General features: G+C 35.9%; 1 protein-coding gene and 1 pseudogene across 1 annotated transcript; both read left to right on the top strand.

The window, feature by feature from the left end:
* The window catches only part of LOC140855669 (BTB/POZ domain-containing protein At1g21780-like), a 7,497-nt pseudogene extending 1,597 nt beyond the window's left edge, over positions 1 to 5,900 (top strand).
* Positions 5,901 to 10,115: 4,215 nt separating this feature from the next.
* On the top strand, positions 10,116 to 10,729 carry LOC140854684 (V-type proton ATPase subunit c1-like). Its single transcript, XM_073250711.1, has 2 exons — positions 10,116 to 10,319; positions 10,425 to 10,729. The coding sequence occupies exons 1-2, from the start codon at positions 10,244 to 10,246 to the stop codon at positions 10,712 to 10,714; spliced, it is 366 nt and encodes a 121-aa protein (XP_073106812.1). The 5' UTR covers positions 10,116 to 10,243; the 3' UTR covers positions 10,715 to 10,729.
* The last annotated feature ends 4,690 nt before the right edge of the window (positions 10,730 to 15,419 follow it).

Here is a 15,419-nt window from a genome sequence, read left to right as displayed (position 1 = left end):
TTCAACCAATAATTTCAGTTGGAGGTCTTTTTTTTTTTTCTCACTCTTTCCAGAGCGAGAGAGAGAGAGGGGGGGAGCTCGGTGGGAGAGAGGGATGAGCGGTGGGAGGGGCAAACGGGAGCGATTCGAAGGTGGAAACCATCTCCAGGTTGGCGCAGTGGAAGATCGAGAGCTTCGGTCCCTGCTCCTACCGCCGCTCCGATGCCTTCAGGCTCGGCATCTGGAACTGGTGACTTCCTTTTCTTTTCTTTTTTCTTTTTTTTTTTTTTTTGCATTCTTTTGGAAATTTGCGGGGGCAAAAATCTTTGATGCTTCTGATGATGTTTCTGGGGTAAAAGTTTGATTTTCTTGGAATATTTTGGGGTCACAGGTTCTTATCAGTGGAGAAGAACCGATACATGTACATCCGGCTCTTCCCGGAGCCGTGTCGGGTCTCAAAGGAGCAGCCCCCCATCGCTCGGTTCGTGCTTCGGGTCTCCAACCCCGGCCTGGCCGCCGGCCCTATATCTCGCCTGGTACTCTCACTTCTGCCTTCTTAATCTTGATTTTTCAACTATAGGGTTTTGTTAAAATTAGTAGATTTTTATTCCAATTCCTGCTTCTTCTTTTTTTTGTTGTTGTAGTTGCTTGTTAAAAGACGGGATTTTTAGTGTTTTAAGGATTCATATCGATGAATTTTCCATATTAAAGCGGTTTTGGTTTTATTTGCTGCTATAAAGTAAAACTTTTAGGGTCGATGTTGGAGAGTTGGAGTGATGAAGGCTAAATAAGGGATGAGTTTGAATTTATTTGAAGGGAGAGAGAGGGAGGAAATGAGGAGGATACTTTGACTAGCATCAACAGAAGTTCCAAGAGACGCCTTGAGATAGCTTGTATTGAGAGGGGATGTGGAATTCGATAGGAATGGATCGTCAAGGCTGACACCTAATAGATGGTTTAACGTTTGTCAATTATAATTGTGGTTTGAAATATTTTTGAGATGAGATATTTATCAAGACCCAGTGTATTGCTGCAAGTTAAGAAGTTATTGGAGAAGAAAATGTCATTAGAATATAATAAGAACCTTGAAAGTTGTAAAAGAGTAATAAAGAGAAGGGGGAGAGAGAGAGAGGTAGGAGATTGAATGAAGTCCGATTCAAAAGTCTATAAAAGGGCAACACTTCAACTTGAAGATCATCACTTCAACTTCAAAAAAAACCCACCTTCAAACTTTGTAATCCTCAATCACCTGTGTAATCTCCCCTCCAACCACAACTCTTTGTATCAATCTTTGTAACCCTCAATCACCTTTGTAATCTCCAATCTTCCTACATTCCCAAGTTCTGGGTGCAAGGAAAGTTATTTACAATAAAATTTTATCTTTTGAATATATTTTGTTTTCTCTATCTTACTTTGTAAATTTCAATTATTCAAAATAAAGCTGGGTATTTGAAGAAGAAGTTTAAGCAGTAAGGAGTTATGCTACCAATCATCATATGATACATAGCTATTTATGCTTTCATCTATATTTCAATCTTCTGTAATAAGCTAGAATTTTCTGATCCTGTATTTTTTTATCATTTTTCATTATATTTGGTATAGTTTCTATTTGGGGATTTGCTGCCCTTTTTAAACTTATTGTGTAAGGTTGTCCTGGTATGATTGTGAGTGGAGAAAGCCGACCATATTGAACGGTTGTCCTAAGGTGAAGCTTTTATAATAATATTACTGTTCCTCTTCTTATTCTTCAATATTAGTTCTATCTTCTTCTTGTTCTGCAATTTTATTCAATTCACTATTTAAAGTTCCTTATCAAATAATTCTTACTTTTAATTACCATATTCTTAATTTGAACAATGGTATACACAATTGTTCAATAGAGGGAGAGAATACTAATATGTCATCAATAGGGGGAGAGAATACTAATATGTCATCAATGTTCCATAGAGAAAGAGATAGTATCTCTCTCTCTCTCTCTCTCTCTCTGTCTCTGTGTGTGTATGTGTGTGTCGCTGCATGTTCTATTGAAGCTTGGTTGATAAGAACCTTTTAAAGAAGTTGGACTCGTGGGTTGACAATGAGTAAGACTCAAAGGAAAATTCTGCTTCCAGATGGCATCTACAGCTTGGATTGCATAATTTGGTGGATTGAAGCTCTTGATAATTTCGAATTCATACATCAACAATTGATACTGATTTATGGGAAAAAAACTGTTTGTGGGTGTTATCTTCATCTCGATAGAAAATACCATGATTCATTGGGCTCCAAAGGCAACTTGGAAATTATAAAGTACTAATGGGAACCATCTGGAGAGCTTCAAGAGATTAACGGTCATGCTGTTATTCATTGAAGTTGATTTGACTTTATGGAGTGCTGATGTGTTAGTTACATGGAAGTTTACATGTTGGCAACTAATGGTTTGCTGAATATATCATGGATAATGGAGATTGCAATGGATGCGTATATTGATGAAAACAATGGTGATTTATTCTAGATTTTAGTTTTTAAAAGGGTGTCCAACAACTGACATGTCAACAACCATGTTTCATATAGGTAAGCTCAAACTACTTACAATAATAATTAAGTGATGTGATCATTGAAGTTTCATGTTATCACATCACAGTGCATTTTAGGCACCATATAGTTATCTGCCTTAGGCATATGTAGGCACTGTACATGATAAGAAGTAGGAAAACTAAATAGAAATGCTCCTATTTAGAATAAGGCTTACTTGCTGGTTATTTTTATGGTGTTATGGAAAGTTACAGTTAAGGTTGGTAGTGGAGCTAGCCAGCTTGGTTCTAGCCATTGTGACACTCAGTGACTTGGTTTGGGCTCAAAAATTTGTGGTTTGAGCTTGGTCAACTATGCAACAACCTTGGTTTCTGTTCAAAGCTTAAATTGCCTACAGCATAAGATAGTATACATTACATTATAGAGTTTTATTTTCATAATTTTCTCAATTTTTCAGTTATTCAGATGTTAATTGTAGCCCTTGATTTGCTAGAAGGGTAGAAGAGTAACTTGAATTTGATCAGGCCAATCAGTTCATGATCAATGCGAGACTAAGCAAAAATACTCTCTCTCTGTTATGCTATATTGTGCTTCCTCCTCTGAGCTCAGAGAGCAAACCAAGGCCCCTCTTCCCAAAGACAGTGGAGAGAGAGAAGAACAAGGGAATTTGGGCAAGCTTGTTGGAGCACTAGATGTTGCTCCCCTTTCATCTCACTTGCATATTTCTGTCCCTTTTGATCCCATCTTCACCGAATTAGCGTTCTCTATGCCTCGGCCCTTTGACTTTAGACTCTTCAGACTCATCCACATGTGGCCTTCCAATTACCGAATGAAATTTTAGGAGATAATATTGAAACATGACAAAGAATAGGGAGGAACTTTGAAGTTTACAATGATGATTGCCAAACGTGAGCATCCTCCATGAACTTTTCTGTATTTGGCCAACCTTCCCACCTAGCCACTCCCCCCCTCCTCTCCTTCTTGTACAACCACTCCTATGGTCCTCTGAACCTCCTCCTTCTCCTCCTCTCTCCCTGTGCTAAGATACAGTGAAAAATGCCAAATAAAGATATGAGAAGATGCTAAATTTGCAAGGCAAGAGGCACAGCAGTGACAAGTATATTATATCGTATGTCATAAGGATTTGAAACCACCTAGGAGGAAATATTGGGATATTGATATGCAATGAACAAATTTTTGGGCTAATTACCAAAAAAAATGTTTTGGGTTACATTGTTGTACATTGAACTGCATCTTGATGTCTTATGTGTTTGATCCCTGTAAAATAAGGATAGAATATCAAAGGAAATTAATCTTTGTCCCATGGTTAAGTGTTTAAGAATACAGCTCAGGTGAGAGAATCTTGTGTAACACCTTTTAATCTTCTACCTACAGTACTCTTTCAGAATTTTCATGGAATCTCGAACTACTAAGTGTTTCTAAAATATTTGCTTTGCGCCTGCACTTAACTTGCTCCAAATCTGGTAACTACGTTTTGAAAGAGTTTGAAATCACAACTTGTGATGCTAAATCCTCAATGTGCAGGCCCAGATGTCAGAAACCTTTCACAAGCCAATTTATGCCACTTGATCCCTGTGGTTTGACAAAATATCATAAAGGACCTTCTGTTCTCTCTCTCTCTCCCACACACACACACACACACAAAATCTATCTATTATCTTTTACCCTCACAAATGAACAAATGAATGAATGAGCAAAAGAGAAAACAAAAGGGCCATGAGTTCTACTTGCTTTTCAGCCCAATGTATGATAATATGTTGTACATTGCATGCATTTAGTTGACCTTGCAGCAATACTTGCTAAATCTATGATGTCTGTTTTTACTTATTATTGCTTTATTCTTGACTGGATTCCTTCTGCTTTGTATGCAACATTAAATATAGAAAAATTAAAAATATAAATAGAGAATATTGCTTGAAGATTTATTTGAACAACAATGTTCTGGCTGTCTTGTTAATTGCAGTTCATGAAAGACTTCTCCGGACCAGTGATGACTTTGTTTGGCCCATTGATTCTACTTTTCATGGGCGTTTCATTATCGATGTAGAGTTTCTGGACCTGAAGATATCCCCTTTAAATGTAAGGATTTCTTCATGTTAACATTTTAGGCCTTTTAACACGTAGCTTTTGTGTTCTTGTCACTCCTAATATAAGAAAGAAAATCGACCAATCTTTTCTAAGTGATATAGTGAATGCCCAATGTGGAAAACTGCTGCAGTGGTGCTCACATGATAGTTGCAACAACATGGTGTGTGTGTGCGTGTAATCTTTTTCTTAATTCATGTCCTTTTTCTTGCTTTCTTTCTTTCTTTTTTTACATTTTCCTGGTCTGGTTTTTCTTTTCCTTTTTTTTGTGGGGGGGGGGGGCGGGGGGGATTTCTTTAAGTATTTTATTCCCTGGAGATTCTTTATGGTTTTTAGTAAAAGACAGGAGTAAATAAAGATTTTAAGCAAGAGTTCTGGAAGTGAATTTAGACTTTCAAATGAGTGTAATTTTATATTTCATATGGAAATGCAGGGAGGTGACCCATATTCTATATGGCCTAATGAAAGCATGATGCAGTCTCTTGCAAGCAAAAGCACTCTCCGGTGCCTCTCTCGGATGCTAGAAGAGGGCATCCATTCTGATGTTACTATTAACACTTCCAATGGTGTGCTGAAGGCCCACAAGGCTGTACTTGCTGCAAGCTCTCCTGTGTTTGAGAGCATGTTCCTGCATGATCTCAAAGAGAAAGAATCTTCCATAATAGATATAGAGGACATGTCACTGGAATCTTGCTCAGCTTTTCTCAACTATATTTATGGAACCATTAAGCAGGATGAGTTCTGGAAGCATCGCCTCTCATTGCTTGGTGCAGCAAACAAGTACGATATTGCTGACCTTAAAGAGTGCTGCGAGGAGAGCCTTTTGGATGATATCAACTCCAGCAATGTCCTTGAGAGGCTTAATGAGGCATGGCTTTATCAGCTTAGCAAGCTAAAGAAGGGGTGCATGATGTACTTGTTTGATTTCGGAAAGATATATGATGTGCGAGATGAGATAAATAGCTTCTTCCGCCATGCAGATAGAGAGCTGATGTTGGAAATCTTGCAGGAGGTCCTAACTGTTTGGAAGCCTGTGTGACATTTTACTCTGGCAAAAGTTGAGATGTTTTTGATTGTTCCAGAATTGCTGTAAATAGTGCTGGGGTCCTTGTTTGAAAAGTAAATGCTTTTGGTTGTATCCTGTTTTCGCTTTCTTTGTTTTAAAACTTGGAAGCTTCATGCTAAAGTGGGTTGCGGTGTATTGATGGTGAGCTAGCTGCTGGGTTGTGCTGTTCATATGAATTTTGTTGTGTAAACTGTAAGCCATTCTGTTCCAAAACTCTAGACTGTTGTCCGCTGAACTCTGTTTGTTAGTCTGTTAATTGTTGCCGGTTGTAGAGTTGCAAAAATTCAACAGTTGTGGATTCTCAATGTATTGATGCTGACTCTAGATCAAGTTATTAGGACAGGATTTTCTTGGTTATGGATATATTTCAAGCTGTCATTTATGTACAAGAGGTAAAACTTATTAACATACTATTGTAAGTCTGCTTGAATAAACACAGATTGGTGCAGAACAAGGATAAGGGTTGCATCTTTCGTGCAAAAGGAGTCACCTTCCTTTATGCAAATCTACTATTGGATCACCCATTGCTTGCTTTGAGATTTGTGCAAATAAGTGGGTAAAAGAGTTTCGAGTGCTTTGAGATTGGTACAGTTGGTGACTCAATGGTGGATTGCGAAAGATACAATCCCATCCCCCACAACAAAAGGTGAAAGGTTGCGTATGATAAATTGGAAAAGTAGAATTCCAAGCACAAAAAGATTCTTTATGTGAAATTCTTGGATAGATTTAGTCTACTATAAATATTATAGACAGCCAGCGTAAAATGCTACAGCAATAATTTGAGGTGGTCAACTAGATGTGTTGAGGCATGTCAAGGTACTATAGGGGTTGTTAGTTTACAAAATCAATGAAGCTATATTATTTACTTGTACAGATTATTCCTCTATTTGCTTGAAAGCAATCAAGATATTCATAATTTCATGATTGGATCATGTTGGATTGATTTGGAGAAATCTATACATGATGTTGCGGTCACTTTAGCTGGATCGTGGTCTGACAGGATCTAGCAAAATCCTTGTGGACTTTGGTTGTCTCTAATTCTGAATGCAAATACTCTAATATTCAATGAGGGAAAGCAAATAAATGTTTTAGCTTGGAGTCTTGCATGGTGCATCTCCAAGCATTTGAACTTTAATGTTTGTTTATCAGTTTAACCTTTTGTTTGCCGTTCTTCTTGCTATCATTTTCCTCCTACCAGAAAGTCATCTTAGGAAGAGCATTGAACCCAATAACACTTGTTAGTCTGTCAACTCTAGCATTGAGCCATCATTATTTTGCTAATGCTTAGCCTAAAATGCATTCACAAATAGGATTTGATGTAGAAAATTAGATGCCTTTTGGAGGGAAACACATACAGAAACTTTTTTTAAAAAATACAATGAAAAATGTTATATTTCTCACATATGCGGTAGGAAGTCGTTGCTAACCAGAATAGATTTTATTTTAGAGAAAAATATATTAAGATCCTTTCAAGTTTTGAAAAACATGTTGGTCTACAAATTAAAAATTTTCAATTAACCTCTAATACCTTCCTTTTGTGTCAATGTGGCACATCCATCCATCTTTGTTAGAAAACCTTATCATATAATCATCAAGCTATATGTCAATGCTTATGTTATTCTAGAAAAATCTCTCTCTTTAATTACCATTGGGCTTACATTTTGGTGCCAAAAAAAGAAGAGTCACTAAGCAATCACGTAGTTATCTTTTTTCTGCATTAGAGAGAAAGGTTTAAATCTACAGTTTTAGATAAGATATAGTCTTTTGTCTCTCTAGAGGCTCCCTTTCTTTGCTACATATCGAACGCAGATCTCATCAGCAATGGAGGAGAGCCACGGCAAGCCACCTCTTCACAAATCCTAGTCTTAGGGGTAATATTTGTTACCCATTAGTACTGATAATGAATCGGTGCTCAATCGAAGTTGTGGCTCTTCATCACCTGTTATAGCTCCTTAGGGCCCTCCTTTACTAGCTGGATCTAGAGTTTTGGCTTAACACTTGCATCACTATCGGAGTCATCATCACCAGCAACCCCTCTTCAGAAGTCCACATTCGTTGGTGTATGCTCACCATGCAAAGCCTGATGTAGCCCAAATATGATGCCCAACACCGATTAGAACCCAAATTAGGTGTCTAATGATAATCCGATATATAGCAGGTAAGTTTAAATTCTGTGCAGATTAAGAAAACCAATTAATGTTCCACATGATTAAGGGGATCCAAAAAAAGAAGGATAGTTACAGCTCATCCTCTGATCTTAGAGCTTACTTAAGTGTGCACAAAATATATAACTCATCTATCAGCTCATACTATCATTTAAAGCACTACATGACTTAGGTATCAGAGAGTCCCCCATCATATTAGTTCCAACAACTTCTGATCTTTCCTTTACTTGTCGGCCAAACTCCCTTTCTAAGTAGACCCATGATGAACTATCAAATCTCCATCTCCACCAGGTTAGGTTTTAGCGATAAGAGAGCCCTTTTTTGGGGCCATAATTCATGCAGGGACGATGCCATTAGAGCTCGAGGATCTTATGAAGGGTTTCAAGATGGGGTCTTGGGCCTCGAGCATAGAGCTCGACTAAATGTATATCCCGACCATGTGGGCTCGCTTCCAAAGGGGGTCTGCAAGTGCAATCAACTAGTGCAGTCACATAGCTTATCAGCTTCTTGTTGATTTCATGCTTCTAGCGCTCTTCGACTCAACCACTTCGTAATCTCTAAGCTTGTCAACATCTTCCATGTTAGCTCAACTATCCTCATTCCCAAATTGTTTTTCTAGGTTCTGAGTGGGTTTGATGAAACAGTTTTCTTCAAAAATAGTTAATAAAATCAATAACCACTTTAGAAGATCAAAGATATTTTAGTTATTCTAGTCACTTTATTAATGATATGTTGGATTATCGGGCCACAGTGATACAAAAAATAAATTTTGAAAATTAGTTGAAAATTTTTAAATTTTTTAGATCAATTTGTTTCTTGTTAAAACATGAAGGGATGTCAATGTATTTTTCATATTCTTTTTTTTTTTTGTAATCATTAAATTAAAATTTTGTTTCTAAAGTTCTACTTTAAAAAGTATTTTTATGAAACAAAATCACTTGGTTCGCAAGTTCGTAACCTCCCCCCTCCCACCCCTCAAAAATACATAAATAAATAAGTAAATCACTTTCTTCATAGGAAAAATAAAATTAAAATAGGGGAAGCGCACAAGTTAAAGAATAAAAGCTATCTTTCTTAACCTTCTAAAAATATTCCAGTAGAAGGATAACTAGTATCAGGCACATAAAATAGTTAGAAGGACAGTATGAACTTGCTATTCTAGGTTAATTAGTTGGAAACTAGAAGGAAAAATGAAAAAAAATTTCTCATAAAAAAGATAGATTAAAAATTCTTTAGCGCATGTGATAGAGAAAGTCATATAGAGTAGTTTTCCTTTTTTTTGTCATGTATCCCATCGCATCCATCTTAAAGTGAAAACTCAAGAGTTAAAGCGGGACGAGACTCCTCTTATTAACGAAATTTGTCCATCCTGTGACCTAACCAAAAAAAAATTTATAAAATGATATGTAAAGCCTTGATCACGAGACCTTTCACTCATATCCCTCTATTCTTTCTTATCAAGCTATCATTCTCTCTCCGTATATTCGTGAGACTGTCCTCTTCTTTGAGTCTCTTTTTTCTCCAAAATACAGAATCCCTTCCTTCATATGACTATGAACTCTATTTACCGATACATAAGAAATGATCTGATGATATATATTAAGCAAATTAGACATCCGTTAAACTATACATATTTCTAGATAAATTGATATATAGTTTACAGAATATCGTATTCAATATAATATAAATTGATATATATATTTTAGATATATAATTGAAGTTTCTTTGATACGTACTTATGAGCGCTTCAATATACATTTTTAGATAAATTAATATATATTAAAATAAATTGATATATAATTTTTAAAATATATGTATGATATATATATATATATATATATATAGCAGTGACCTAATAGATAATCTATAAATAAATTGATATATAAATATTTACTGGTACAAAATCTATAACCACATAATACATACTTAAGATAGACATCTTGACTCAGAAGATAATACGAAGGAGGAGAAAAAAACTTGAGAAGGAAGAGAAAGGTCTCGTGGATGGACGGAAAGGAAACGATGGCTCGATGAGCAAGAAGAGTGGGATATGGATGGACGACCTCACAGATGATGTTTTTTGTATTTTTTTTTTTATTTCTTTAAATATCATTGGACAGGTGGATTTCTCGTTTTAATTTTTCGATTTCTACTATGAGATAGATGAGATGGGATATATAACAAAACAGAAGGAAAATCACCTCATACAAATATAGAATCTCCATTGGCGTGCTGGTAAATTACGTAAATTAAATCAAATATAGGGGCATGACTATAAAAGCAATGATTATTCGGAGCAGAACTGTCCATCTGCCAGTACGCTATTCGTCTCCTCTTCATCCCCAAGTCCTCTCCTTCGAAGATACAAAAATTAGGGTTGCCAAGATCTAGGGTTTCTCCAATCCCTCCGCCCATGTCGGACTTCAGCGGTGACCAGACTGCCCCCTTCTTTGGCTTCCTCGGAGCCGCGGCAGCGCTCGTCTTCTCCTGTGACCCTCGATCTCTATCCCCTTTCTAGGTTTAGCCGAATTGTTGTGCTTCTCCAATTCCAAGTTCCTTCTTGAATTTTGATTTTTTTTTTTTTTGATGTGAAGGCATGGGGGCGGCGTATGGGACGGCGAAGAGTGGAGTCGGGGTGGCGTCAATGGGCGTGATGCGGCCGGAGCTCGTGATGAAGTCGATCGTGCCCGTTGTCATGGCTGGGGTGCTCGGGATCTACGGGTTGATCATAGCTGTGATCATAAGCACCGGGATTAACCCCAAGGCCAAGTCTTACTACCTCTTCGATGGATATGCGCACCTCTCGTCCGGGCTCGCTTGTGGCCTTGCTGGCCTCTCTGCTGGCATGGCGATCGGGATTGTCGGTGATGCAGGAGTCAGGTAATTCTTTTTCCCCCCTTTTCTAGGATGTTTGAAAACCCGATTCTCTCTCTGTGTGGATGGTCTGCAAATTTTAGATTTTTCATTGATTTCAATGAGTGGCTTGGTTTTGATTGCTTAGTATATTGTTTGATCTGACCTGCCATAACTTTCTTTTTCCATGTGATTGAATGCTTAAATTGTTGTTTTGCAAGGCAGTTGTGGATTATAGCTCTGGTTTTATTTGTTCTTAGCAATAATTCAGCCAAGGGTTTGTTTGATGCAAATTTATTATCAAAATAGGGATGATCGGATTAGATCTAGACTGATTCTTATTATTATGGTTTCTATTAATCAGTTGAGAGATCTATCTTAGTTTTTTTTTTTTTGGCTGGCTGAATGTCTCCTTTATTTGGATGAAGACCTCCTGATTAAGTATTCTTCTGTTTTGTTGTCATAGTGGGGTCAAATGAGATTGTTTTGATGGTTTAGAATATTTGCTTGTTATATCAAACGGTCCCCCCGCGCTGCGCCCCACCCACCACCCCACCCCACCCCACCCCACGCCACCCACCCCCAACCCGCCCCAACAAAAAAAAAGCCTGATACCTCTGTCAATAATTCTATCACTTGACAAGAGTTTCAACCAAAGTCCACTATATTGGTACTGGTACATGTACCGGTACTGGGCTGGTATAGTATGATACGGTATGGTACCGACATACGGTACGTTCCGACGTACCGGTTCGATACCGGTATAATTTTTTTTTGATTTTTTTTTTTTGAGTCTCCAAATTATTAATTCATAATTATAACCCAAAATTACATTATATTATATATTATTGACATATTCGGATTCAATTTTTGAGTTTGGTAGCGGTACAGGGATTCTTGATTTAAAATTTCAAATACATATTTATTTATATTATATTTCAACTCTATCATTTTAAAATTAAAAAGAAATTATATAAATATGCTATCTAAACTTTTAAAGTACAAAGTATAAAAAATAATATACTAACCTCAAGAGTGATAAGAAGGCGGCGCTGCAGCTCGACGGTCCACTTCCGTCCTCTTTTGCTTTGTCTTTTCCTTCGCTACTTTCGAATCAGCGAAGTACTTCTTCATCAATTGTCAGATCTCTTGTGGGCATTTCTGACATATGGACATATTAGGATAACTACCAGTCAGGTGCTGCTTCAATTAATCATCCCTCCTCCTTTGAACTCTGTGTTGCATCATTTGTATGTCCAATGATACCGAGCCAAGAGTATCTCACCATGATTCCAACTAATATCACGCTCTGAATCTTTCTTTTTACTCATTTCTGCAAGTATAACAAAACATGATAGTTTAATAATTATTAAAAAAATATTATATATAATTCAAAAAAATTCAATAATAATTTTAAAACTCATAAATTCAAAAAAATATGTTATATGCTTCAAATAATATTTTTAAATTAACTATAATATAATACTAATTTTACATATTTTTTATTTGATAATATTTTTTTATTATTTAAATAATTATAAAAATATTTTTTAATTTTAAAAATTTTAAAAGAATTTGAGGTTAGATTCAAGTAGTTTGAATCATTCTAAATATGATTCTGAAACTCTGATTTTTTATTTTTTTAATTTATTTATTAATAATTTTTTATGAATAAATATATATATTTAAAAAAATATATAATTAATGAAAGTCAATGAATGTCACGCTCTGAATTTTTTTCTTACAAATTTTTATAAGTATAATAAAACACGACAGTTTAATAATTATTAAAAAAAATATCATATATAAATTCAAAAAATTTAATAATAATTTAAAAACTTATAAATTCAAAAAATATGTTATATGCTTCAAATAATATTTTTGAATTAACTAAAATACAATACTATTTTTACATATTTTTTATTTGATAATATTTTTTTATTTTTTAAATAATTTTAAAAATATTTTTTAATTTCAAAATTTTTAAAAAAAATTTAAGGTTAGATTTAAGTAGCTTGAATCATTCTAAACATGATTCTGAAACTCTGATTTTTTATTTTTTTGAATTTATTTTTTTAATAAATTTTTTACGAATAAATATATATAAATATTTAAAAAATATATAATTAATAAAAATCAACGATTTTAGTGTCATTATGTAGATCTTTTAAAGATCTATCACATATAATCAAATCATACCAAAATCACAAAATTTTGGCATAATTTCTTTTTATTTTTATATTTCTTCGTTCTTATCTTTTTTTAAACAACAAAAATGTAAAAAATAAAATATTTACTAAAAAAATAATACATTACCTTACTTTCGGTCAAAAATCAGTGTCTCCTCGAATCAGTGCTGCAATTTGACGAAATTTTTTTTAATTTTTTCTGCATCTCTTTTTCTTCTCAAGTAAGCTCGAAAGTTCTCTGAGAGAGCTCTCGGATCTCTCAGACAAAGCACCTGGGCTGTCACTAAATGACAGCCTAGATCCCACTACAACCCCTCCAACCCCCCATGTGATGTTTGTCGGTACGGTTCGGTTCAATGCCGAATCGAACCGTACCGAGCCATACCACCCGATTTCAGGTGGTATGGCTCCGAACTGTGCCGAACCACCCGATTCGGTGCGGTTCGGACCTATTTTCTGGGAAAATGGCCGAACCGGATCGGCTGGCTGCCGGTCCGGTTCGGTACGCCCTGTACCGGGCGGTTCAGCTTGGTAGGTATTCCTTGGTTCCAACATTATATTCCATTATAGGCTTGCTTTCTCTTTCACAAACTTAATGGAGATTTCACTTTCACAAACTTAATGGAGATTTCACTTGAAGGCTCTCATTTATATCTCTATGAAAATATGAGGGAACAAAGATATGACAATATTCTAGGTTATGTATGTATTTTTGTGATACAAATGAGATGGACAAGTTTTGCTATGTTAAGTATATAGGTGAAGCATAACTACATCGGAGTGCCAATCTTTTGGAAGAATCTGTCTCAGGTGCCGAGTTGTCTGGCACTTTAACCTATGAAAATCATGGCAGTGGGTTACTTCTGCATAACACAATTTATAAAAATAAAACATAAATATGTTGAAATATGGGGATGACAGAGCAGGTATATGAGTGAATTGTACTTCTGATGTGAAGAAAACTTACGTTCTTGCCATCAAAATGTTAAAAAAAGGGGCGAGGTATGATATTTTACTAGAAGTCTTTGGACACTTTTCACTAATGTTTGTCAAATGGTAACATAGTAAAGAAATCCAAGTGTCAGCAATTGCAATGAATTATTTTTGACAGGTTACTCCAAAAGTGCCAAGTGCCAGCACTTCTAGCGGATGTAAGCAGGACTCTCCGCTTTTGGAGTGTCATAGGGTGCTCTGCCATGTCATGTCATGTTTAAATGTCTAGAAGGTCAAACCATAGTTTTCAAAAGTGTTTGAGTAGCACTTCTGGAAGGCAGTGAGGGATATCTATTTTATGGACCACCTATGAATGCTTTGTGTTCGGTGCCAATTCCAGATTTCGTCTAACTGATCTTTTGATTTTGTTTGTTATTATGATGGATTTCATCGAGAAAATACATCTGCAGGTTAAATTACTGCAGATAAAATTACAGACAACTGATATAACGGTGGCATGTGTCTAAAAAACAATCTCCAAGATGAGGTATTGCAGAAACAAATTATAAGACAATGATCACCCTGGCATGGGCTGAAGAAACATCTCCTCTGATGCAAGATGAATAAAATCTATATAGTTTAGGATGGAAGAAGCTTTAAGTTTTGTAAACTAATCTGGATATGAAAATGCACCAAGACATTTTCTATAGCATAGTGAAAGATGTTTTAAACAACAGATTTGATCTGGAACCTTGCAGTGTTGGTTAGTCATGACCATCTATTGAGGGAAAAGAAATTTGATGAGATTCAAATTAGCTCTGAGGCTTTAGATCCCAGCCATATTCCTATTTGTTATTTTATTCTGTTGTGTTCAAAGGATGTGGACTTATGTCTCTTGTGGTTTAGTTTAGTACCCTTGTGGTGCATGATCCCTCTTGGTAGCTTGAATTGTGGTTACATTTTTTGCCAGTCTGTTCCTCTTTGTTATTTTAAGTTCCAGAATAACAAGAATTAACTGTAATCTTCTGGGAAATCTTTTGCCACACATTTTAGTATCATTTTTAGTCCCTCTTTTGAAATGTGAACAACAGTAAAATAAATATTCTAAACAAGGAAGGTTGAACCATACTGACCGGCATGCTGTAACCTGCCGGTACGATATCGTACTGATAATAAAAAAAAAAATCCACCCATGACCCTAAAAGAAAATCGGAAACAGGGCCGAATTGGTCGGTTCGGCTTCGAACTGTACTGAACCGGAAGGTTCAGACCGGTTCGGGCCAGTTCGGCCCTGATTCGAAATATAGGGTCGAACCGAACCATTTCCACACCCGTTTGGCTCAGTACGGGCCAAACCGGATGATTCGATCCGGTTTGGCAAACCATGGTTCTAAATATAGATTTAAAGAGCTTTTGTCCATTTCTATCCAATGCACTTTAGGTCAGGCATAAGTTCAAAGATCTTTAATTAAAAGAAAAATGTTAGCTTGTTTCTTTTCTATGGCCTAATAGATGTGCTAGGAAAAGATATATTGAAATTCTCAGAGGGGTTGACTCATTTCCTATACAAGAAAATGTTAAATTATCATGTATAAGAAAGCTATTTCATTTATC

This window comes from Elaeis guineensis, chromosome 1, assembly GCF_000442705.2.
Source record: "Elaeis guineensis isolate ETL-2024a chromosome 1, EG11, whole genome shotgun sequence".
NCBI lineage: Eukaryota > Viridiplantae > Streptophyta > Magnoliopsida > Arecales > Arecaceae > Elaeis > Elaeis guineensis.
This window is presented reverse-complemented; position numbering and strand designations above follow the sequence as displayed.